The 27,283-nt window shown below is 41.8% G+C and overlaps 1 protein-coding gene across 1 annotated transcript in view; it reads right to left on the bottom strand.

The window, feature by feature from the left end:
* The window catches only part of Slc9a2 (solute carrier family 9 member A2), an 89,066-nt gene that overhangs the window by 43,138 nt on the left and 18,645 nt on the right, over positions 1 to 27,283 (bottom strand). The window contains exons 2-3 of the mRNA XM_028865800.2: positions 11,932 to 12,395; positions 4,661 to 4,911 (exon numbers count right to left, since the gene is read on the bottom strand). Of these exons, the coding sequence (XP_028721633.1) occupies positions 4,661 to 4,911; positions 11,932 to 12,395 (715 nt within the window). The remainder of the gene's footprint in view (positions 1 to 4,660; positions 4,912 to 11,931; positions 12,396 to 27,283) is intronic.

Below are 27,283 nucleotides of genomic sequence, written 5' to 3'. Positions count from 1 at the left end.
AGCCCACAGTTCTTTGCTAGAAAAGCCCATGGCCCTAATTGATCATTTAAAACCACAGCGTGAGTTTAAATTACCCAAAACTTCCCCAACATCATTCTTTCCACTTCAGATCTGCTGCAAACGGACAAATTACCAACACAGTTCTGTCAATCATCTCTACCTAAAGTTAAAGGAGCTAAAACCCACATTACCATGGCCTTTTGGGACCTTGGTCTGCTCAGTTTCATCACTTTACAGGATAAATGGTATTCTTTTGTCTCAACAACATGTCCCTAGCTCCCTAGGACCCTTTTGAGCAACTAATAAAGAGATTCAGACCCAGTCCAATATAGCAAACAAAGACAAGCTTTCTCATTCCTCTCAAAATGTAAAATAGATTGCCAACCCTACAAAGGAAAGCAAGAAGAGAGAATAGAATCCTCACTGCAGGAGCAACCAGCTCAGCCATAGGCTGGACCCACACCTAGACCAGACCTGAGCTAATCATTCTAATAATTTATTATTATTTTATGTGCATTGGTGTTTTGTCTGCAGATATGTCCATGTGAGGAAGCCAGATCCCCTAAAATGGAATTACAGACAGTTGTGAGCTGCCATGTGGGTGCTGGGAATTGAATTCAGGTCCTTTGGAAGGGCAGGCAGAGCTCTGAACGTCTAAACCAGCTCTCCAGCCCCTGCTAATCATTCTAGAAACAATTGTATACTAGAAATTCCCTTTCCTTTTTTTTTCATGTTTCTTCTCCTCTCCCTGTTTTTCTTTACATGGATTCAGCCTCTAGAGAGCCAGGGTATAACCATAACTACCTACTGAGGCAGCCTACAGCCAAGCTTGGGCCTCAATGTACACATTCATTAAGTAATGCTAAAAACTACCACTTCCTAATGTTTTGCAATAAGGCAGGCACAGGAATTGAAATAATAAATAGAAAATATTTAGGAAGTATTCTTCAGAGGAGAACTCTATGGAATTATTAACCCATTAAAATGAAATGAAGAAAAACATGGAACATAACTCCTCCAAGAAATGAGGCATTTCTGAAAATTCTGGAGCCTATCCCCCCCAAAAAAAATTTTAAAAAGCCATTCTTTCCCAGTGGGCTACAAGCTACAATAGAGGTAAAACACTCCTCTGCAGGGCAATGCATACACACCAGGCTCCAGGGGTTTGTGTGACAGACAAGCTGAAGCCCAGAACTTGGTATCCAAAGGGAGATCACAAACTCCCATGAAAGGTCATTATTGGATTTGATTTTAGGAGAGTGTCAAAGTGTCAGTCAGAGCCCTTGAGAAAAAAAAATGTCAAATCTCCCATCACCAGTGGGAAATCATCAGTGAGCGTGTACTGAGCACAAAGTTCAAAACACATATATGAAGTCAAGAGACTCCTAATTCCTAAAAGACCGGTTAGTCACCTCCCTGTTTCCTTCAGTGCTGCTTTGATATGGAAAAGGGTCCAGACTGTTGATATACAACATTTCTTGTGTAGAGGGGGTATGAAACCCTTCCCAGAACTTTAGGCCTAGTGCCGCAGAAAATGAACCCTGAATCACTTAGATATCTGTTTCTCTCTCTCTCTCTCTCTCTCTCTCTCTCTCTCTCTCTCTCTCTCTCTCTCTCTCTCTCTCACACACACACACACACACACACACACACACACACACACACACACACACACACACACATCCCGCATGAAAATACAGGCGAATGTAGGCAGAAATGATGCTTTTTGCATTCCATGAGGTGTCAAAGCACTGGGTAACACCACAAAGGGAAATCCCAGTCTAAATCTAAGAATGCCCAGGGAAGACCAGAAGACCTCCATCACACTGTAATTAATGGAGTTGTCAGCGAGGGGCCTATCCAACTCCAGTCTCATGACAACCAACAGCAGAAACAACAAGCTGTCTGAACACCCTGAGAACACTTGCTTGGAGTACCTCCCTAAAATCAAGACATAAATTCTACTTTCCACCTTGAAAATCTGGTTTTATTTTCAGCCTAAAGCTTTTGTTCTACAGTAGGAAATCTCTCTCTAATCAGACTCTCATGTTAACTACCTGATCATTCCATGAGCTCGTTCCAGGACAGGCTGTCAGAGTTCAGATAAGGCAAAGCTCCTGAACCAAGTCAGTGGCCACAAGGGCAAAATGAGGAGGGAGAAGGATGGAAGAGGATGAGGGAGCAAGCCAGGGAGGGCAGGAGGTGGAACTGGACTGTTTCATAACTATTACACAGATCCTTGAGGAGGAATGTAGACTGAGGTCACCTGACTGCCCTCCTACATACCTGTCACCCATAGGATGACACTCTCTCCGCAGCAAACGATGGAGAGAACTCAGAACATTCGGCATCCCTGGATATTTACCTCCATTAAACTTAAAATTCATTTTGTTTTGGTTTTTTGTTTGTTTTGTTTTGTTTTTCAAGACAGGGTTTCTCTGTGTAGCTTTGGAGCCTGTCCTGGAACTCACTCTGTAGACCAGGCTAGCCTGGAACTCACAGAGATCTACCCGCCTCTGCCTCCCAAGTGCTAGGATTAAAGGTGTGTGCCACCACTGCCTGGCCTTTAAAATTGTTTTTTTTTAATGGTAAGAAAGAATCTAAGTAACAGAAAGGACCAGAATAATTTCTAATCTCAGTGCAATTCAAATTCAGAGAAATTTGTTGGTTCCATGAGATGCATGGATGCATACTTCTCAGGACATGGATATGCTGTATGCCCTGACCAGTGTCCCAAGGTAAATATAGTAACTACAGCCTGGGAATTTACACAATGTGCTCCTAGGAGAGTGCTTGCAAATTCACCTGTGTGTGTGCCCCGTAGAAGCATCACACCCACTCAGGATTTGAGCAACATACTGACTACTCCCGCCACACACACTGGAACATAGAGCCCCACTTCTGAGAGAACTGGTCCATTGATATAAATATGTCCTTTCATCTACCATCCGAGGGTAATAGCTGTGTAAGGGAATTTTGATCTCTTAGAATCTCTTATTTACTTTTGTACCTATTAATACTTTTATTATTTTGGTATAATGTAGATGTGGTTGTTTACATGAGATGCCCTCTATAAGTTTGGGGCATTTGAAAACTTGGTCTTTATTTGGTGTTAATTTTAGGGAAGATTAGGCCCAACATACTTCATGGATCCTTGCTGTTGCTTTCACACACACTTCTACCCTCCTGCACCTTTTCAACCACTCAGTATCTCCAGGGACTCCCATCTCCGCTCTTGAACATTGTACAGTGACTAATTTTCGACAGCTACTTTGAGTGTTCTAGACATGCACTTAGTCCAGAGCCAGACTGTGAAATCCAGGGTTCCTATGAAGCTGTGTCTAGAACAACCCTGCTGAAGAATTAGACACCAGGCCCTGCCCACACACTGTCTCAGACCTCGTAACTAGCTGATCACACGTTTTCAGTGACGCTGTTCAAATAACAGCGGGGACACTGGAAGTCACACAGCGATATGAATAGCAACTGAGAATGTCTCATTACTGGGTCAAACTGGATTAATACGTTGCTTTATTTAGGTTCTCTTTGAAACGGAAAACCACCCAACCTTTAACTCGTGGCTTTTATGACAGCGAGTTCGACTTCCCTTTGCCTCCTCACACCACAGACTCCATCTGTTTCTGAAATGCATGTGTGGCCAAGAGGCATGAACCCAAACACTCTTTAATCAAAGTACCACCACCTACTTCAGGTCAGGGGAGAACTTTGCAGAAAGAATGAGTCCTACATTACAGAGCAAACTCTAAATACTTTCCCCACACCCTAACACAGACTACAGTTTACAGGGTGCAACTGAATGTCAAAGCAAAACCAAGGTAGGCATTCCACTATTTGTTCCTAAGACGTTTTTTATTGGCCCTAAAGAGAATTCGACCATCATATAATGCACTTGTTCGGGAGGAAAACTCTCCATTGACTGGCTTTCTTTGGCATAACACTCTGACAGCCAGTGTGATCCAAACATCACCAATCTGCAGATCCCATGTACAAGTTTTTAAAAACCTTCCTCGGAGCTAGTGAACAAGATGGTAAATGTATCTTTAATAAATACATTGTTGTTATTATTTATTTCAAAATAATTTAAACCCTGTATTAAAAAAAATTAAGTTTCATATTAAGAGAAGAAAGACATCTGAAATTACAAGATCTTCTCCATCACCGCATCCTGTATTAAATTAGCTTAAACTGTTGCCAGCAAACCTACTGTGAGTAAGAATGTTCACACAGCAACAGCTCGAGAACTCCATGGGCATGTCAGGTGCTGCAAGGCAACCTTGATGTAACCTTGTTGCAATATTTTGCAGCCTCCCACACAGAGCACACTGAATGGGGATCAGACTTATAAAATGCTGATACCTGATCCAGATCAACAATCAAGTTCACTGTTGTATTTCATTGGAAACTCAAGAGTTAATGTTTGCACCTTTTTCCTGTCAGCTCCAGATTGTGCTAGCATTAAATCTGGATAGCATATACTTTCATTTCAATGTGACAGAAGATTTGAGAAAAATCAAAAGCTAGTTGTTCTCAGGATAAGAAAAATCTAGGCTTTTACATAGCTTAGTCGATTTTAACATCTCAGAATGTACAAGTTCAACGCAATGCATGAATCAGGGGCTGTTAGTGGTCAGACACTTACGCCATGATGCCTGAGAGGTGGAACATTTCAGCTGTGATGTAGGACAAGTAGCTGTACAGGAAGACAAAAAGCGGCTCGATGACTCGGATGTTGTGAGTGAAACGGGTAGTGAAGGCTGCTATAAATCCCAGGAGGATGCCGATGAGCACCCCGCCGATTCCCACCACGAAGAAGTTGGCGATGCCGGCAAACACGTCGACGGTGTGGATGGTTTTCATCTGGCAGAATGACTTGAACAGGTTGTACAGGACCTAGGGGAATGAGAAAGCACACCGTCGGGCCCTCTGCAGCTGGAGACACGTCAGTGGAAATTGTGCTTATCACACACGTGTGAGCATCAATGTTTGAATTCCCAGCACCCCTGCAAATTCAGAGAGGGCATGGGGGCCTGCTTGTAACCACAGGGGGCAGAGGCAGGGGGAATCTCAAAAGCCAACTGGCTATCAAACTGGGTTCAGCTTTGAGATCCTGCCTCAGTAAATAAGGTGGAGAATGATGGAGGAAGACTTTGTTAACCTTGGGCCTCCTCATACACATGCACGCGCGCACGCATGCACACACACGCGCGCGCGCGCGCGCGCACACACACGCACGCACATGCACATGTACATACATGCACACATGCATACACATGAGAAAGAATAAAAATATTCCTCTATTCCTCCCAGTTTTCCCTGTGATCACCCTGGGCATAGAAAAAAAATCTAAGAAAGAGATTTGTTCTATGTCAGAGGAAATACTGTGTAGTTATTTGCCTTGAATAATAATATTGTGGCTTTAAATAAAATCTTTAGCAAAAAGTGTCTTGGTGTCTTGTCAGATAAACTATTTTGAGAAGTAAAGAAGAGAACATTGCAAATATATTACCCAAATTATTCTTCAAACATTATTTTTTCCAGCCACCACCTGGAAGGCTATTTTCAAACACTTGCTTGCCATACCCTGTTCATATTGCCATGCCTCAGAAGCCGTGTGTCATAGAGAAACCTACCAGCCTGCTGTGGAAATATATTTACAAAGTCCTACTATAGAGTCATGACATGGAACGGGCACACCCTTTTGTGCAGGTACCCCACTGAGGGATTCCTCATTCCAGGAAACGCATCCTCACTCATATTCACACCTCTTTGTTCTACCTACATATGCAGTGTGTGCCTGGTATAATGCAAAGCATCAAGAATGTTTCTAAAAGTGAAGAGGCCATATGTACTTGATGTGTGAACGTGTGTGGTGTATGTGTGTTGAGCCTTCACACACACTTGATGCCTGTAAAGTAACGGATCCACGCCTGTTTTTGTTGTTGTTTGTTTGTTTGTTTATCAGTCTTCATTTAATTAAGACTTCAGGAATTCTACTCACTTCATGTCCTTGGACAATATGTTATAACCCATATGTGGAAGCCTCTGTGCCACATGAGAAGGAAAAGACTGACTTCGAAGTCTTGTCATTTTCCCCCACAGATAAGAGAGTCAAACTCAACTCAAACAAGTTTCCTGAATTTTTTCCACTGTGGAATTTACTGCTATGGGGTCATTCCAAAATTTTAAAAAGCCAACTTGTGAGGGCATTGGACACAAGGGCTGGGGTGTACCTTCATTTGGCTTCTGAGAAAGTAAAAAACAATCAAATTTTTCTGAAGTCAAGTGACACAAAATGTCAGAAGTGATGTTGGAATACAGATTTTCTAACCTGGATGAGGTGTTCAAGGTTCAACATGGGTCCATGAGTCAGCCACCTCCTGATAAGCAGCCCATGTCGCAGCGAATGCCACACCACTGCCTCCATCTCAGTTATTTACAGAGTCTACTGCCTTGTGGACTTGGCAGAAATGTTTTCCTCTCTCGGATCAAGCAGCACCTTGTTAGGAGTTCTGTCTTCTGTACTGCCTAGCAGATGCACCAATTCCTACTTTCAGTCCTGAGTTTGCTACAGGGTCCAGGCACAGTAGCAACTCTGTGTCACACTGCTGCCTCACAGGGTTTGAGAGGTGACACACACATCTCTTGCCTCCAAACTGCCAAAGACAAAGGTGACAGCCACCATTGCATCAGAAGTGGTCTTTCTCAGGGTGTTCAGTGGTAGGCCAGTTCTGTTTTTGCCTAGACAGCCTCCCTCCAGTTCCACTGAGATACTACAGTTTCGTCCTCGACTCCACCAGCTCTTCTCTGTCTCCAGCCTGCACCAGGGAGCCCATCTCTCTCTCTCTCTCTCTCTCTCTCTCTCTCTCTCTCTCTCTCTCTCTCTCTCTCTCTCTCTCTCTCTCTCTCTATTCTACCTATTCGGATTTTCCATTTTCTATTCTCAAGAGTCAAAGTCTTCGGTTGCCTGACTTTAGAAAGGCCTGATAGTCTTAATATACATGGATCTTGTTCTCCCTCCCATCCTTCCTTTCTTCTTTCCTCTCCTCCCTCCCTCACTCCTCCCTCCCTCCCTCCATCCCTCCTTTCCTTCCTTCCTCCGTGGTTTACTGCTTCCCACATTACCCTTAAAAGTCAGAGGTAGAATTTCCTCACTACTCGACAAAACACGCCACATGTCCCCATCCCTCCCTGTGCTTTCTTTCCTGTCATTTTCCTTGATGGAGGCAAGTTCCTAACTCTGGGAACTGTCTTCTAAGGTAGCATTACTGAAGCTGCCATTCTTCCCAAGGGCCCTCTCCGATTCCTACAGCCTTTGGGTATTGCCTTTTCCTCTGACCTGCAGTACACAGATGGACCCCAAACCACATAGCACTTTGCCATTTTGTACTGCCTGCCTTCCCAGTGAGTATGATGTTTCCCCCAACAAAACAAGAAACTTCTTCACAGAGGGAGCCAGAAAGTGTCTGCTCCTCCTCCATCATCCTTCCACCTATCACAATGACAGGACCTCATGGGGAGCCTGAATTTGCTTGTGCATGAAATAACTGTTATCGGCAGAGCTGCACATTCATGACCCTTCCAAAACTGTTTTCCTAGCCACTCAATACATCCAATCTATCAAAGGGTGTCCTGCTTCACTTTACTTAAGTTTTTAATTTTATCTGAGATAATCTATACAGAAAGGAGATTTGGAGTTTTAATTTACACACACACACACACACACACACACACACGCGCGCGCGCGCGCGAGTGTGTGTGTGTGTGTGTGTGTGTGTGTTGTGTACATGTAGATAATGATATAAGTTGTATGACAAAAGTATCTCAGGTGTTGGCCAGAAAGTTGACATGTATTTTTAATAAATTAAAATTCCAGTGACACCTCTGTAATAAATTAATAATAAGCCCATGTGCTGGCTGAGCACTCTCAAGCCTGTCATATGATCCAAGGTCCATTTGCTATGAATATATATATATATATACATGTGTGTGTGAATTATGAATTAAATGTTTTAAATTTGGATTTAAAATGTTCAGTGATTCAGTGAAAGTGTATAAAGCAAATTATACAAACACAGTTGTTTATTCATGAAAATAGCATGCAGGTCCCTTTATTGTAAAAAAGTGATAATTATTTTTTCAAAGCATAATTATTTTCTATCCTGAATTTCAGATAATTCTGTGATTTGCAAGTCTAGGTTGAGCACACAGTGTTCAGTGCTAACCTTCCTGAAGTGAATTTTCACCCCACAGCCCATGATAACTTACCATCAAGATACATCACTAACTTCTGTCTTCAAAGACAGAGGTCCTTTACAGCCCTACCTACAGGAAACACTCAAGGAAGTTCCTTGAATCTTCCAGGAAACTTTGTTAGAACACTCAATGGCTGCCCTAGCTCCTAGGCCTGATGTTAGACATTACCATGTGAGAAGAAGTCAATTTGTTATAGACCATTGTGGAAACAGTAGGATGTCCCTTGGGATTTAAAATATTTTTACAAAAATACCAAAACGAATTAACATGAAAATACTAAAAATCAGTTTTAAATTTTCTGTTGTGTGCCATTCTTCTTCTTGATTTGAATTTACCTTAGCTTTTGACGACAGCATGATGAGTTTGGTTTATAACTTCTAGATTAGATAGTACTCATGCTTTGGGATAGTTTTGAGCTGGGATTTCTCTCCCTTAACCCTTCTAGTTGAGTTTATCATGATACAGGAAGGGTTGAGTTGATGTAACACAGCCTTGCTCTGATTTACTGATATCCCTCAATCTTCAACTCCTGGTGATGCTTTATATTTGGGTATAAATACCATGATCCATGTTTTCATGTTCGATGAGTTATTGAAACCTCTCTTAGTGATAAAACTCTGGAAAGGAGTCAAAGGCTATTCAATAAAACGTCCTTTATGTAACCCGGTAGAAGACAAACAATGGTCTACACCATTACTCTTGTTGTTCCTCACGTGGATTCAGTTCAGTGCAGTGTTTAGTCAATTCTGTGAGAGAAACATTAGAGAGTTTATTCTATGCCATCAGCAAGCCTGGGGTCGGGGGGCAATTCTAACATTCCATGAGTTTATGTTTTGAGGGACTTGCAAGCCAAGGTATGATCTTCCACAGAATACCATTAGGTTGTCCTGACTTAGTGGTTCTGACTGTAGAGAAGAACTTCCACTTTTACACATAGCCATGTGCTTTCTCTGTCTCTTCCTGGTCTTCCCTGGGGCAGCCATCCATCTCCATCTACAGCACAGCTCATGGCTGTGCATCCCGTGACAGTGAGTGCGGGATGTGTCTCTGTATCCCCCCCCCCTCCCAGTGCTTTGTACACTTTGAATAATGAGTTAGCCAGATCTCTTCCTGAAATCTAACTGGATGAAGCATTTTCTGAGTGGTATGAAGGCCATCTAAACTGCATGTCGTTCTGAAAACAACCTAACTTTGCTGAGATCCCTTAGAAGGAATCCAGCAAGGTGTTCTTATTTCATCATAGGTTCACTCCAAAAATTCCACATTCACAGGCCCACAGTCTCCTCCAGCAAGGGTAAAATTTACATGTGAGTATAAGTCCTGATGGAATACCTGAAGCCTGAGGGAATTAGAATGAGTGACAAAATGTCTTTACTGTTACACAGTTTCCTAGTTAAAATTTAATATTGAAAGTTAATGACAAATCACGGTTAATAAATAATAGAATGTATGAATTAAGTTTTGTTGTTGAGTAAGTTAACTTGCTGTCTGAAAAAAAATACCTTAGAAGCTATTCTAAAATTATATATATATGGCTTATTAACACTCAAATTATTTTCTCCATAATAATGTCCAGCTAGAGTTAATGAACATCCTTCCAGGTTTAAATATATATTTTTATTTAATTCAGGGATCTGCTTTTGCAGTAAAATATGACTAACCGAGAATCATGCTTGTTTCCGTGCACACTGTCAAATGAGCCGTGAATAACATTTGAAGGGTAAGAGCTAATGGGGAGAGTACTGTAAGTGAAGTGAACATTCTTTAATCTGCCCACCTCAATTGCATCTACAAAGTGGTAGTACCTTTTGCATAGGCTGTCTAAGGAGCTGGTCGTGAGAGAAGCATTCAGGAAGAGTTAATGGCTGCCATTCCTGTCACCCGTAAGGCCTCACTAGTGCCAACTAACTGGTTTACCAGTTCAGGATCACTTAACTGTAACTACTGAAGGGAGATCTCTCTAAAGGTCCATGGATCAGGGGAGGGTCTTCCTTGTCCACCCCACCACCCCTTGCCTGAGTTCAGAAGGCACGATGGAAGTAAGTTCTGCTAAAGTAAAGATCGCAGCAGCTTTTGACTCCAGCTATGTGGTATTTAAAAGAGGATTAAAATAATTAGTGCTTTGTAAAAATAAAAATCTGCCTGTGGGAACATGATGAGGGCCAGGAGTGTGCTGATTCAGTGGAAGCAGAAAGTGTGCATGTGAGAAAATATTTCCTTACAACCATCAACAGCAGTCACACTGTTCCCAGAAAGAATGTTGTCTAATAGACATCACTTCACAAGTGTTGTATATTAGTACATATTATAAATACTAATGGTATCACTTCTCCAGAGAGAACATTCCCTAGTAAGCATCACTTCACAAGTGTTTTATATTAGTATCTATTATATATACTATACTATATATACATGTAATATATAAATATTATACATATACTAATGGCATCAATTCTTCCAGAGAGAATGTTCCCTAGTAAACATCACTTCACAAGTGTTTTTATATTAGTATTATATATAGATATAATACATATATTATATATACTAATAGCATCACTTCTCACAGAGACCTGAGATCCCTTGAATTATTACCAAAGACCATTAGGTTTAAAAAAACATCACAGAGGTAAACCATCAGAGATACAATGGCCATAATCATGTTCATGTTCCTTAAACTTGTGTTTGTGCTTTGTATTTTATGAAGGTGCCAGGTGTACACTCTTTGTGGGGCCTGGTGAAAAATGAAAGTGAGTAGCCAATTATACCATAATAAATAAAATACAAGTAATTAATTAAAATGTATATTAAGAGTTTTAAGGTCACAACATAAGATCATTAATCCAAATGAAGGACTCTGAATTAGGAAGTATGTACTCAATTTTCCCAACCCTCCCCAGACATGCAGTTGCTAAAATCCTTAGACTCTCTTCCGTGACAAGTGTCTTTGCATTTTAATGACTGGTTGGTGGCTGGCAGATTCAGCAAGACAGGATCTGGTCACTGGAAAGACCAGAGCCAAGTTCAACAATTGAAACTTTGATTCTCATCTTCCAACCTCATGAAAGGGAAAGGGTAGAAGGTGAAATTAATAGCATATGGCCAATGGTGTAATCAATCGTGCCTGTGTCAAAAGAACCCAAAGGGACAGATTCAGAGGGCTTCTGGATAGCTGGATGTGTGGGAGTTTGATATGAACCTTCATGCCTCTTTGCCCGATACACCCTCCACCTGTATCTTTTGCAGTATTGATATACTAAACCAATGTGAGTTACTCTAGCCAGAAGGAGGTGTGGGAACTCTTACTGTACAGCCCATTAGTCAAAATCACAAGTCAGGTGAACTGAGGCTTGCAATGGGCAAGAGACTGTCTGGGGGACTGAACCCTCTCAGCCTGTATGCCTGATGCTATTTCTAGATAGACAGCATCAGCAATGATTTGACTTAGAGGGAAGTTAGCTGATGTCCCCTATAGGATCTATTGCTCCTTTGCCATGTGGGGGAAATGCTTCCCTTCATTTGACATCACATCACGCTGTTAATGTACAGCAAGAGAAACCTGACAGGTTATTCACTCTAGAACCTTGGAAAGCCTCTTAGGATGTAAGCGATGGATGGTTCCCACATACTCAGTGACGTTCCAGGCGCTCGTTCACTCACCACTGTGACAGCGTCATTGAGCAGAGACTCGCCGAAGACCAGGATATAGAGCTGTTCGTTGACGTGAATGTTCTCAAAGACAGCGAGCACAGCCACGGGGTCCACCGCTGAGATCAAGCTGCCAAAGAGCAGGTTCTGGAGCAGCGTGATGTCACTCAGGCCGAAGGCCTCGATCTGGCAGATGCCAAACAAAGACACCCCAATGCCAATGGAGTTCCACAGCGTGCCTACCACGGCATACCAGAAAATGGTGCCAAAGTTCTCAAAGAAGGGGCGAGTGGGCATGAAGTAGCCGGCATCCAGAACGATGGGTGGAAGGAGGTACAGGAAAAACACGTCCGTCTTCATGGCGGGCGGAGACTTTTCATCAACACCAAAGATGATCCCACCTAGTAGAAGTCCAACCATTATGAGAAGGCAGCTCTCAGGCACGATGGTGGGCAACTTGTGGTAGAGGTGGAAACCTGGTCAGGAGAAGCAGAGTCTGGGTTATGCAGGAGTTGGGGAGAATGGGTATTATTAGTCCCCATAGAAACGGTGGGCCTAACTTCAAAATCTCCCAGGTGACTGCAGTTGGCTTCTAGATTGTAAAACGGCCCACTTCAAACAGGTTACATTTAGTTATTTACATATGTGCAGGATATACTATTGAGGCACAATGTGAATTTTAAGCCAGAAATCAAATGCGAGAGATACCCATTGTCTACATGCCACAATGTGGGGGTTTCTATAACTTTATTACATTTTTTCTTAATTACTGGGACTATGGAAATGAAATAAAACAATGCAATTTGTATGCGTGTGTTAGACATGGCCCCGTGTGTGCCGGTACAGGTGTTTGTGGGAATGCCAGTACACACGTTTGCTTGTGTTTGTGCAAACAGCATTCCCCTCCTTTTCTCTCCCGCAGGCTTCTGCTTAGGTGTTCTCTATGTGAGAAGCACACAAGACTCCCTATGGAGAATAAGATACCTTTTTCCTTTCCTTCTTTCCTTTCCTGGGAGGCTCCTGTGCCAGCCAAAGGCCAGCTCAAGTGTGGGTCCTCAGCAGTGAGCAGTCCACACTTGTTTTGTTTTGTTTGTTTGTTTGTTTAGTTTTGTGTGGAGACAAGGTATTTAACCAGCAATGACTTAATCTGGCCAGTACATCTTAGACATCCATAAACCTAACCTCCCCAGCACTGAAATTACAAGCACATGCTGACCACCCAGCGTTTTTCCTGGGTTCTGACTATCAGTCCTCATGTTTTTACAGCAAGCACTTTCTTAATGGAACTCCCACTGCCCAGTCCCAAACAATGCAATTTTATGCTGAAAACAATTTAATTCTGTTCAGAACATCTTCATATGTAACATTTCATCTCATCCTACCAAAACTCCAGTAGGTAGGCAAGGGAGTTATTTTTATGCTTTTAAAAACCGAAGTGAGAATCAAGGCTCAAAACCCTCCAGGGTCTCACCAAACTGGTTGGGTCACGAATCATCTTTGAGATTACTACTGCTTTCTTTGATCCTTTCATTTTAATAACGGATATGTTTAATTTTTGAGATGTGGGGTCCTTAAGAAACAACCAAAGCAACTCATTAGGATGTGTTAAATAACTGTTTGGTGAAAAATATATACACATCATGAACTCCCCCATCAGGAAGAGTTCCCGAACGAGTGATGAAACAGGTGTATCTGTGAATTACTCCAGTCCAATCCAAGGTTGGCTCATGTTCCGACCAAGAGCCAGGTAAATATAAAGTAAGAAGTGTTCTGATAGGAAAAATGCCCAGGAGGAGCCAGTACTGTGCAGACATCAAAGACAGAACTCCTAGACAGGCATCGAAGCCTCCCAAGAAAGAAAGGAAGAGAAGGGAATGGCTATTTGCTATACCCCATGGAGGGACCCAGTGTGCTTTTAACATAGAGAATACCTGAGCAGAGGCTGTGGTAGGGCAAAAAGGAGAGCCTATAATTGCAACATAGTAGTACATCACCCTAAGACCCTTCATATATTTTGGAACCGAAGCGGACTATGAAAAGACCGTGGCTTGAGTGAGTTTCCTCCCAATTTCAATGTAACAGAACGAAGGCGTGGGGACTTTGAGAGGCGATCATGACAGTGAAATTTAAACCAGGAACAGGATACATTGGACAGCCTCGGCAACGGCGGTCTATTGGAGCCAGCAGAGCAGCAGCAGGCAAGTTCGGAAGATCATGACGAAGGCCACACTGCTGCAGAGATGATCAGAAAGTCACCATAGTCATGGGAGATGGGTTCGGATTCCCAGGAGCAAAGTGTTCTGTGGCACCCTTCTGATGACCGAGTGTGCGCTGCTCTGCCAGTGAGTGACAAGTTCCAGGAGGATGGAGACGCTGCCCTTTGGCACGCCTGTCCCCTCAGGCTTGATAGCTCTTTTCTCATTGTTCTTCTACACCTCATTTCTCACCACACACCCAGTCAACCAGGGCCTACCTGCGTCGCCACAATAGGGTGCCCTTGATAGTGAGTCTTGTCCAAATAGGAACACTGCTTGATCTTTGAGACCCCCAAAACTCAACCTATGGCCAAAGAATGGCTGACTCCTTCCTCCATTGGTGTTCCAGACAGGAACTGGTTCTGCCCTGGGATCAACTTCCTGTTTCCTGCCCTGTGAGACCCACCAGTTCAGAGATTTACTCTCTGTGAACTCGTTCTGGGAAAAGGCCTCCGGTAGTGTCTGGGGGAGTCCATCCTTCTTCCCTTGCCCTTCCGCCTTCGGCCACATGCGAGTGCAGCAAAGAGACTGTTGCTAGAGGTCAAGGTCCTCGCTTAGGCTTAGACTCCTAGCATTCAAAATCATGAGAAAATAAATGTTTCCTTTTTCAAATTGCCCAGTCTACCAGTCTATGGTATTACTGAAGCAGCAGAAATGGTCTGAGACAGAAAAGTGTCAAAATGATAGGGCAAGAGAGCATATGGTGGTGACAGTACACATTGCCAGAGACTCATAATCACAGCTGTTTTAATAAGTGAAACCCTATTACAAAGAGGACCAAAACCCCAGCATGAAATACTCCATGAGCTGAAGCAATAGTATTTGGAGGAATATAAAATACTAATTTCTACACAATAAAGTGAACATCTGTATGTGGGGTATTCAAATCATCCATTGTGGGTTATTTTATTACTACAGCTCAGAAGGCTGCAGTAATAAGTGGAATTAATGTAGCCAATGGGTACAGCTGTCCCCTGCCCATGACCTCTGGCTGGCCCACTGACCTCATTGTCAAACAGAAGAAAAAGTTCTCCCAAAACCCCATCTTTGTTTCTCTCTCCACGCTGCCTCCTTTCGCAGCCAGCATTTCCTGTATGATAAGAACATGCCAATAATAGCCTCCTGGGGTACCCAGGAGTCAAGCACAATCCATTCCCTTCTGGAACTCAGCCCTAAGCTGAAGGTTCCTTGCCACGGGCCTCCAAAGTTGCCACACTGGACTACTGTCCCGGCCTGGAATGCAGCTCTCCCACTCTCTGCATGTGACAACGGTTGGAAGGCTAGTTCCAGCCAGACTCCTCTTACTCGCCTGAGACAGTGAAATACATACCTCCCAGGTAAACATCTCCAATGATAACCCGATTGTTGGCTGCACAGCAAGGCGCTGTTCGTGCAACATCGCCCGGGCCCCATATTTTAGCTGCCTCCTCTGGTTCATAGGAAAAAGCAAGACGAAGCACTTGTAATGATATGCAGACAAACATAATGAACCCGGGAGGCAACGGAGAACCAGAGGAGGCCTGTTTTCAGAGACACCCACTCCTGTTCCCGATGTTTCATTTTCCTTCACTAACTACCCCTCTGGGACCCAGGGCTCTCTCGCAGGCAAGAGTCCACGTCTCTCACTGCAGAAAGCACGTTCTAAGGCTGATGAGTGGAGGGTGGGAAACTGGACATATGGGCTGAAGCAAGGGACCAGAGACAGAGATGGTATCCATGTATACCAGATGTCAATGCCTTCCAAGTTCATGAGATGTGCCAGGTTCTGACCAAGACCTTAGCCAATAGGAAGCCGTGATGGAGAAGCAAATAGAACATAGCAACATAAATGTAAATGAAGGGAGCCATCAGAACCAGCAATGGGATGAAGGACCCAGGAGGAAGGGGTAAAATACGGGAGGGAAACCCAAAGGATGAATTCAGAAAAGAAGAGGGTCCAACAGGAATACTTGTGAGTCAATAGAGAATTTATAGTTTCAAAAACCTTTTCTCCATTGTTTCTAAATGCTGTTTATCAAAATGGATCAGAGTGACTCTTTTCTGAAGTAGGACAGCAGCTACTGAATCTGCCCAGTTGTTGCATGATCAAGAAGGAATTCAGTGAAGGGCAGTCACAGGAGTCCTCAGCATAGTGCTCTTCAGGGAACTTAAGCAGAGGCATGAAAGGCACAATGTGACACTCGGCGGGTAGATAAGACTTTGTGTTCCCATGACTATGCTTTAGTGAGCACTTGGAAACACCTGATCGGCAAAATGGATAGGTTTTCAATTTTTTTTTTAAACCAGCTTCTTAAATATCATTATCCACAGAAAAAGAAAATCACCATTCACAAATGTATACACGTTTGTTTCTCTCCCTGAGTATTTTGTGAAGGTGAAAGGAACCCGGAGTGACAGGAGTGTCTGTGCCCGAATGATCTTTCCATCTAAATTATCCAGAAATGTATCAGCCACTGGGGAGAAAAAACGAAGGAAACTGTTGATGATTTTCAGGAGGCTGACAGGAGCTACTGCAGGGGTAAGGCACTTCTGTCAGCAGCTGAGCTTTTCAGCACAGTGCCCGACAGTAAATATTTTTAACTTGCAGACCATATTTTAGCTTGTCTTTAGCGCAAATGAATCGACAGACTGTTGCTAACAGTGAAACGCATGGCGGTGGCCCTGTTCCAGGGAACCTTCATTCACACACATTGAAACTAGAATTCTATACATTTCCACAGACTGCCATGTTCCTGTCTAGATTTGGGTTGAATCACTCGAAAATGTGAAAGCCATTCTCAACCCACAGGCAATACAAAGCCAAAGCATGGGCTGTATTTGGACTCCAGACTGCTATTGTACTCACCTGCCCAGGTGCAGCCTCTTTCTATTGCCTGGTAACTTCTGTTTATTGTTTGAGGGGTATTGTACTTCTGTTCATTCAATTTTTATTACCAGCATATAAAACTCTGCAATGATAGTGCTTTAAATTTTTATTGTTTTATTTTTATTGTAACAAATCTCAGTGGGCGAACAGGAGAAGACTCACATAAAAACACAATGTAAAATACTCCTCCCCAGGAGTGACATGAATTTCATTTCTCTCTACATATAAGTGTGGAAATAAGCTGAGTTTAAAAACTTAACATCTGCATAAAAGTAAAATCACTGAGATTAATTTACTATATTTTCTCACTGTAGCAACAATAGCCTGTTTTATCAAATTCTGGAAAGAGGGTAAAGACAGAAAAAAAAATAAACACACACACACACACACACAAAACTTCCAGATAGCAGGACACACCACCAAAGAGCAACAACATAAAAGTTAGAGAAAAGTAGAAAAAATAACCTAAAAACGATATGAAAATAAAAACCAACCAGGCAAAACACACAGTTGCAACCAGCTCAAGGCAGGTGGGGACATTCTCAGACAGAGAGACAGACAGACAGACAGACAGACGACAGACAGACACACACACACACACACTCACAGTTGGGATCAGCTCAAGGTGGGTAGGTGATTAGCAGAAGGGAGTAGTAGTACAGCCCTTGGGGAAGACACATTAGCAGGAGCTAAAGACAGACGCAAATGCTCTGATTTCACTTTATTTTTGTTCTACACTTTAAAGAGTATCGAAAAATATATAATAGCATCTATTGGATCAACAAATATTTGCTAGGATTAAGGACAGGACAATCGTGTGTGGTCACTAAGGAAGCAATGTGCAATGATCATAGCTGCCTGGGGTCTAGGGCAGGTAAGCCTCAAAGTCAGTGATGTTCTAAGTAGGACATGCCTTCCTGACTGAGGGAAAAGAAAGAGAAGAACATGAAATAAATAATGTGGAAGTTTGTATTGAGAAGAATAAGGAAGGCCATTTAAACCTAAAATATTTTTAAAGTATCTCCACTTATAAATCAACTAAATACATGCCTCCAGAAACAGAACTGAAGTAAGCAATTAGCCAGACAGAATAAACAAAATAGTAGCTTAATTTTTTAAACCAGATATTCCAACAAATTCCTATCACAACATAATTCAAATAAAGACTGAGTAAAATGTGTTTCTGAAAGTAAATTACTTTAAGTTAGCTACTAACTCATATAGTTAAGGCATTAAACAAATAAATAATATACAAAATACATAGAATTCAAAAAATTAGCAGAATTAACTGATGTATTAAAAAATTTACTACCAGGGGGAGACAGAGGCAGGTGGATCTCTGTGAGTTCAAGGCCACCCTGGTCTACAAAGTGAGTACCAGGACAGGCACCAAAGCCACACAGAGAAACCCTGTCTCAAAAAACAAAAACATAAAACATTTATTAAAAAATTTACTGCCAGGAGTAGACTTGTTATAAAATTTAATCATAAGCAGAGGCTGAAAAATAAATTTAACAACCACTCCATCAAATATAATATAGCTCTATGTGCAAAGGCTTTCTTCTGATTGAATGCTCCACAAAACACTCATTATAACAAAATGATTGCAAACTTTGAAAATATAAATGAAACATCAAACATTGCTGAAATCATTCTAGAATAGAACTTGGGTGCTATATAATTTTTCCAGATGACTGGACCACTTAGATGAAAGTGAAAACTAATGAATTCTCCAGCCAGGGTGGACTTTAGAAAGGGACAAAGATAAGGGTTGCATCCTTACATCACGGATTTATTGAATACCTTCTGTAGATAAAGATTGGATGAGTTAGATCACAAATGTACCTTGTATTCAGTGCATATATCTCCAGTCCAACAGATAAGATGTAGCCATAATCATTTATGATAGAAGAAAGACCACAATAAATGCTATCATAGAGGAGATATAACAAGTACTAGAGAAGTAGGGTAGGAAAGCAGGTCAGATAAGGACCTTCAAAACACTTTATGAGTAGAGGTGATATTAAGGTTGATCGAAGGGCTGGAGAGATAGCCCAACAGTTTAGAGCATTGGGAGCTCTTCCAGAGGTCCTGAGTTCAATTCCCAGCAACCACATAATGGCTCACAACCATCTATGATGTGATTGGATGCCCTCTTCTGGAGTGCAGATAGAGCACTATATACATAAAATAAAAATTCTAAAAAATGAACAAACAAATAAAGAGATTGACTGATGAGGATTTTTCCATTCCTATAGTAAGGAAGCAAAAGGGGAGGCTCAAGGAAAGACTAGGTCAGAAGAATGTGTGTTGTGATTGGTTTGCAGGGGCTGCAGCCAAACAGCAGGGATCCATGCTGCACAGAATGTGAGCAGCAACTGTTGACCCACCTCTGTACCATGACAAGTGGGAGCTGGTGACGAAATCTTGAAATCACCTTGTCTGTATATATGCAGAAAGAGAGAGAGAAACTCCTTCCAAAACAAACAGAGATTACAATTTAGAAGTAAGAAAATCAAGACTTCCTAAGAAGTAAAACAAATGGATATATGATTAACTATCTATGTGAGGAAAAACATGAGACTGAAATGCTTTAGACTAACCCAGACTCCATGCAGACATGTGCACAATCCCATGGAAGATGGTTTCAGCCCAAGGAGGAGTTAAGGACAGAATGGCCACTTAGTGATTAAAAAGAGCACTCTCAGATAATAAAGATCTCTATCTCTTCAGATACTGTGCTCTTATGATTGAAAAGTCAAGGGGTTTTGCACTGAGGATATTTATTTTGACATTGTGTGTGATGGGGAAAAACCGTAGGAAGTAGAAATTATTACCCCATTAAATTATTTTTGTTTCATCTAATCTATAGTTCTTGAGACCCTTTCACACACTAGCTGTTATAGCTCACACTGGGGAAATAGTGGGGTAAGAAGCAGAAGTTAAATGGATACACAGAAACAGGTAATTATGAGCACACAGAGGAAAGCAGAGAAGATGAAGGAGTTCTTCTGATGAATATTTCATATCTGTGTGGTCAGGGGAGGGTAAAATTCCCAGTGAAGTGAAGGAGCCAAAACTTGGTACAAGTACTTTCCTAAATATGAATGAACAGTGCAAAGACAGGGACCTTGAGCTGAGAGCCTTCTGGTTAACCAGGCCATTCTGGCAGGCGCTCAGAGATCAAAGCAGAACACAGTAGAAAGAAAAGAACAGGCAAATGCCAGACATGGCATGTGTGGGGCCAGGAGAAGACTTTGGATCTGTTCTGAGAGTAATGAAGAGTCCAAGAAGGCTCATGAGCAGAGGCACACATGACTGGATGCATGATTGTGAAGAGTCATTTTGGCTGCTATCAGCATATTTTTGAGCAATTGGGAAGTCGTCCTCAATAAGAGGGAGGTGAGTATGAGAGGGGGGGTCAGATGAGTTAGTTTAGATACTGTTGCTCCAACATAGGATGGTGCTGGCCTGGAGAGTCCTGATATGGGTGTTGGTCAAGGGTGAATCCACAGTTTTAGTTCAACCAACTGGATATTGAGTGGGTTATTGTTGAATGGACAACAGGAAGAGATACAGAAAATACCAACCAGAAAGTTCTTAAACAGTATCACTCTGCTTAACATATTGATAACATGTTTACCAAAACAAATGCCAGGCAGTATCTATAGAAAACGATAGAAGAACCATGACTTCCTAAAGATGTGATGCCAGACTAGCTCTGAATCACTGCAATACACACTATCATCTGATTTTATTGCACCTTGAATGAATCATAAGAATGAAATTGCAAATCCAGATACTGGTGCATAAAAGCATAAAAATGTCTCATAAAGAAAAAGGCCAGATACCAATGAGGACAGAGAGTATCATTTTACTGCTGTTATAGAATTATGTAAATAACAAGACGTAACCGAAGTACACACAGAAGTTTCTTTTATAGTTCAACTGTTTTAAAAAAGGCTGTAGGTGGAGTAGTACACACCTGTAATCACAGCACTTGGGAAGAGCAGGCAGGGCAATCAGGTTTTCCATGTCAACCTCAGCTATATAGAAAGTTCAAGGTAAACCTAGCCTACATGAGATTGACCTCCAATTAACAAATAACAAAACTCTCAGGTAATTCATCACTTTAGTGGTGGATGATTGTCACCACTGAAGAAGGTAAAGAATGTTAAGGTAGGAGATGTCTACGCCTTTGTACCAGCACATACACACATAGATCAGTAGACTAGAACAGAAGACCCAGATGTAAATACACACAGCTACAGCCACCTCATTTTTGACAAGAATGTTTGACAAGAGCCTCCTGAACAGATAGTGCTGGCAAAACTGAACATCTGTGCATCGAAGGACAAAAGTAGACCCTGATCTCACACCCTTTATGAACATGAACATAAAATAGACAGAAGCCCTTCATGTAAGACCTGATACTCTGATGCTGCCAAAGAGAGGGGAGGAGACCACTTCAACACATGGGTACGGACAAGCGCTTTCTGAATAGGACTTGAGTTGCTCAAGAAATAGCCAACAGTAGACAGAAATTCATGCACAGAAGCAATCCAGTGAAGAGATGGCTTCTAGCAGAGGATGCAGAGCTGCGGTATACAAAGGACTCAAAACACTAAATAGCACACAAACACACAAAACCACAACTGGTAAACAGGCTAATAAAAGGAACAGACTGCTCTCAAATGATGAAAGAAATTCCAACGGAAACCGCATTGGGATTCTACCTTACTCCAGTCAGAACGGCAGTCATCATGGAAACAAATAATACACAAATGTTGGCCTCACAAGGAGGAGGTCTGAAGGGAACTACACGGCTGGGGGAATGTATACTAGCCTAGCCCCCATGAAAATCAGCAAGGGGGGTCCTCGAAACACTAAACATAAGATCATCCATGTGGTCCAGGTATACCACTCCTGCACATGTGCCTGAAGGACCCCAAGTCAGCACACCACAGAAGGATTTGCACATAGGTATTTAATGGAACGGGATTCACATTGATTGATGGGACATGTGCAAGATGGACTTTTTACAAGTCTCTTTCCAGACAAAGCAGATGATTGTTGGGTCTTTGATTGTACTCGGCAGCATTTCCTGGCTGTTGGCTGCTTCAGTTCAAGTCTGAAACTAGTAGAAGGAAAAACAATACCCCGAATCCACAAACAAACAAACAAGGGGCTGCCACAAACTACCATCTGATTTTATTGCACCAATAAGGAGTCATTGGAATGAAAATGTAAACCCAGATAATAGTGCATAAAGGAACAAAAATGACTTATAAAAACAAGGCTATCAACAGAAGAATGAATGGAGAAAACATAGTTCATTCACACATTAGGACTTTTTCATCCATAAAGAAGAACAAAATTACATTGTTTATAAGAAAATAGATGCAATTGGAGATAATAATAAGTGAATCAAAAATCAGCCGCAGGAAAAAAATGATGCAGGTTTTCTCTCATTTGTGAGTTTTGGTCTTCATAGATAAGTGAAGTCAATATATATATATATATATATATATATATATATATATCGATATATATATATATCGATATATATATATCACAAAAATAGAAATAAAATTGTTTCAAAAGTGTCACATATAGCCATATTGCTGCCAGTACACATGTGGCCCAGGGTAGCTATGAATTCACCCCTACACAAAGTTGTAAACTTATTGAAAACATTATCGGATTTGGGATTTTGTAAGTCAGTTGTATGTTCTTGGGCATTAACATTGCAAATGACAACATAGTCCAGAGAAGCCAAAAGGTTGGACACCCCATCAAGGAAGGGAGCAGAGAGGACTCATGGGTAAGGGAGGGGACAGGATGGGGGAGATGGTGAAGGACCTGGAGAATAGGTTCCAAGTACATTATGGCCTTGCATGAAAACAGCCTCACGTGACTCTAATAAAATTAAAACAAGTACAAACAAAAGCAAGATTATAAAAAATTTATTAAAATGGTAATGCTTAAATTCATCTTACTGAAAGTCTAAAGAAAATAAAAGGTAAGAAAAATAAGGTTTTAAAAAAAAGATGAACATATTTCTATCCCTGATAAGATGGAGTACATTTCTCTGTTCTCATTTGTCACATTGAAAAACTTCAGGCGTTGAACACAAAACAAACTGGCAGAGATGAGGAAAGACAAGAAGAATTGTGGTACCGATTCCCAAGTCTGAAGAATGACAGACCACTGAGCTTTGTTTAAGAGGTTTTGTTTTTAAAATTATTTTATTTGTGTGGGTGTTTTGCCTACATGAATGTCCAAGCACCAAGTGTGTGCAGTGCCCACAAAGGCCAGAAGCAGGCTTTGGATGCCCTAGGAATTGAAGTTACACAGTTGCAGGCCGTCATATGAGTGCTGGGAACTGAACCTGGGTGCTCTGCAGAGCACCCAGTGCTCTTAACCACTGAGCCCTCTCTTTAGCCTCTTGTTTGTGGGTTATTTTTTTGGTGGGGGGGTAATCATTTTTCCTCCTAATATCTTCATACTTAAACTAAAGAAGCCAGTGGCAGAAAATTCCAGTGGCCAGAGACAAAGACCTAAAAATGGTTTGCTTTATCTGGACAAGAGACTTAGAAAGAATCTGCCTCACAAGAAAGAGACAATGGTTTGCTTTATCTGGACAAGAGACTTAAAAAGAATCCACCTCGCAAGAAAGAGAAGTTTCAAATAATAACAGCTCAGCTCCAGCCAAACAGCACAGAAGAGACTGTGGTCTCACCCCAGGAGTTCTGAGCAGGCTGTCCAGAGTCCACCCTCACAAGAGTGATGGGAACACCTGGGCTCGAGGTTGATCGGGCATCCAGAGGGAGGGATGTGGGATTCTCCTTTCTCCTGCATGGCAATGAGCCCTCCCCAGTCAGTGAAACCAATTCGGAGAATATGAATTGCACCAGTATACTCCACTCCCAGTCCTTGACTGAGAAAAGGAAAGAAGGTCCAAACCCCCAGTGCTGTGTAAGACAGAAGAGCTATCACCACAGACCCTATCATCAAATTACTTCATTAAAATTAAGATGGCAAATTTTATATGGTATATTTTTCATGGAGAAAATAATTTACGTAGTCGGAAGTTTTTTCCAGTCCTACCCAGCCCCGTGGTCCCTCAGCTGCTTATAAAATAATCATTCAGAGGCTTAATATTAAATACCAATTGTATGGCCTATGGCAGGCTTCTTGTTAGCTAGCTCTTGTAACATAACCCATTTCTATTAATCTATGTTTTGCCACATGTTCCTTGGCTTTACTGGTCTGCTGGCATCTTGCTGCTCCTTCGGTGGTGGCTGGCTTCTCTCCCCACCTTCTTCCTGTCTCTCTCCACCATCTCTCTTGGATTTTCCCGCCTGGCTCCATCCAGCCCTGCCATAGGCCAATGCGGCTTTACTATCAACCAATCAGAGCAACACATATTCACAGCATGCAGAAAGACATTCCACAGCAAACTTATTTTTCTTTTTATCCTTCCTTCCCATTAAATAATAGTGTAAAATCAGAAGGAAATATTAATTGAGCTGCAGAAACACTGCTAAACAAACAGGTAGGAAAAAGGATGGTTTTCTCAGATGGATATTTGCTGGTACACATAGGTACTTTGTGCTAAACCCCAAAATATAATACTGACTGATCTGTTGACAAAGTGTGAACTGAGTCTCTTTAAGGCAGTTTGGACCATTTTGAAATGTGTGGTGCATGAGCTATTAAAAGGGAGGAAAAACCCAGGCCGGGCGGTGGTGGTGCACACCTTTAATCCCAGCACTCGGGAGGCAGAGCCAGGCGGATCTCTGTGAGTTCGAGGCCAGCCTGGGCTACCAAGTGAGCTCCAGGAAAGGCGCAAAGCTACACAGAGAAACCCTGTCTCGAAAAACCAAAAAAAAAAAAAAAAAAGGGGGAGGAAAAACCCAAGAGAATTGTTGGCAATTCAAAGGAAAACATAATTTATAAAAATGCTCAGAGAAAAATGTGAAATAACAGGGAATGTTTGAATATATTATAATATGCTGCTGTGATATCTCCATATCCCACGGCACGTGTGTTGATTCTATCCCTCTTCTTTCATTTTATTAAAAATGCTCAATGAAAAAAGAACACAAGAATAATTAGAATATGAAAGTGGTCGAATTCATTGATCTTTATCCTAGCTAAAGGAAAGTGCCTCTTTTTAGTGAGAGTAAGGAACATTTCCATTTAGGCAACTAATTACTGCCAGAGGGCTGGGATGTAGCGCAGTGTGGGAGCTCTTGCTTAGCGTGCACCCAGACCCTTTGTATGTATTTATCTTTTTAATTGCATACTGGAAAAAGCACTCATTTTCATCAGTGTTAATTTGGCTGTCAAATAAATTCCCACTCACCTTGAGTGCACGAACATCCTAGTCACCCTTAAATATAACCAGGTACAAAGTCACAGAACTGATAGAATCTTTTGGTTTGGGGTTTTTGTTTGTTTGTTTTGCACTTCATAGGGTTTTGAAAGGCGTCACACTCAATGGAAACCAGACTTTGAATACTGATCTTTTCTGAGCTACGTGGCCCAATTTTCTCTCATGATCCACAGATAATTCAGCTCCCATTCAGGAGAAACAGCCAAGATAGTTGCTATGTTCTGAAGCTATGCTGGTCCATAGATCTGGTTTATTAATTGTGTTTTCAGTTTATGATATTTTCAGTTTAACATTGCTTATTGGGACCTAATGCATTATAAATTGAACATCTACAGCAGAAACAAAATATCACATCATTTGACAAATCCTAGACTGAGTTATAAACTGGCATGTCAGGATGGTCTGTAAGTCCACACTGCTTAGTCTATGGAATGGTTCCAAAATTAAGCTCGTCTTTGGAAATAGAGAGATTTCTTACTGAAATTTTTCTATGTGTCTGTCTCAAAAAAAAAATCAGCAGGATTGGGCCCTTCCTCTTGTCACACACCCCATGCTAATTTCTGCAAGATGTGAACCACCGAGAACTGAGCAATGGTACTATTTAGACAGGTTAGGGTTCAGCTGGTTCTACAGGTCATCTGCTCCCAGTTCCCATCTCTCTCATCCTGAAGTGAACAAAGAAACACCATCAAGTCTCATAAGGGATGATCATCTGTGGGAGTCCGTTCTCAGGTTCCTCATGGCTTTACCCAGCAGGTCCACATGGAGGATGATTAGGACCACGGGCCTGAGTACAGGTGCCTGAGATGGTCTGCACTTGGCTGTGCTGGGGGACGAGGTCTTTTGCTCCACCCCTTGGCGTCTCTATAAAAACCCTGGGCCAGAGACAGTCTGGGGCCCGTTGGAAAAGGTTCCAGGCTCTGTCGAGGCTATCCTTTATTTTCTATCTGTTTATCTCCGCAAGATTCTCCGCTATAAATCCTTCTATCTAATATTTCCTGCTGCTCGCACTCAAGAAAACTCTGGGGAACTGTGGGGGTGGTGGGTAAATGCCCCACAATCATCTAAACTCAAGTTTGAGGAGGCCAAGCATCAGAAGTTACTATGGCTATGGTGGAGACGGGAGCAAGGCAAAACCCTTCCGTTTTTTTCTCTCTCCTCTTTTTAGGGTCCTAACTTTCCATTTCAACCACAGCAGTGGAAATGAACCTTAGACTTTGAGATCCAATGATTTATCAGACAGACTTCAACCTGCTTGAGCATTCAGTGAATGTATGGCTGCTCAGAGTCTCAGAGTACCTTTGTCCATACTCTATCAATGGATAAGGTCACTGTAGGTTCAGGGTACAACAGAGGTTTGCTGAGGTTCGTTTCCATGAGATGAGGGGACCCACAAGGTGAACAGATAGTTTGGCAGCCTGTGCTCCATGCAAGGCAGCTGAGACCTAATCTGATCACAGAGCCAGGCCTGGAAGCAGTTTGACTCATGCCCTGTCTAATTATTGGCTGCATTCAATCCTTTCTTCAGTCTCAGACTATGATTTACAGTCCAGGCAATTAGAAAAAACTTGATCAAATCTTAGCAGGATATTTTAGTTTATAAGAAGTAGAGTCCAATGAATTAAGCATCTGTGAAATGAGTTAAATTTTTTTCGGTAGATTATTCTAATATCCATAGCTAGAAATTTCATATTTAGTCTTTTAATCAGAAATGTGGTAATTGTCTTCACAGAATCAAAAATTGTTGAATATGGAACATATAAATATAAGTATATGTAATTCATACATACAGTCAGACATGCAGACAGATATACATACACAAAGGGAGGTAGGGAGAGATAG

Source organism: Peromyscus leucopus, chromosome 16_21 (genome assembly GCF_004664715.2).
Source record: "Peromyscus leucopus breed LL Stock chromosome 16_21, UCI_PerLeu_2.1, whole genome shotgun sequence".
Taxonomy (NCBI): domain Eukaryota; kingdom Metazoa; phylum Chordata; class Mammalia; order Rodentia; family Cricetidae; genus Peromyscus; species Peromyscus leucopus.
This window is presented reverse-complemented; position numbering and strand designations above follow the sequence as displayed.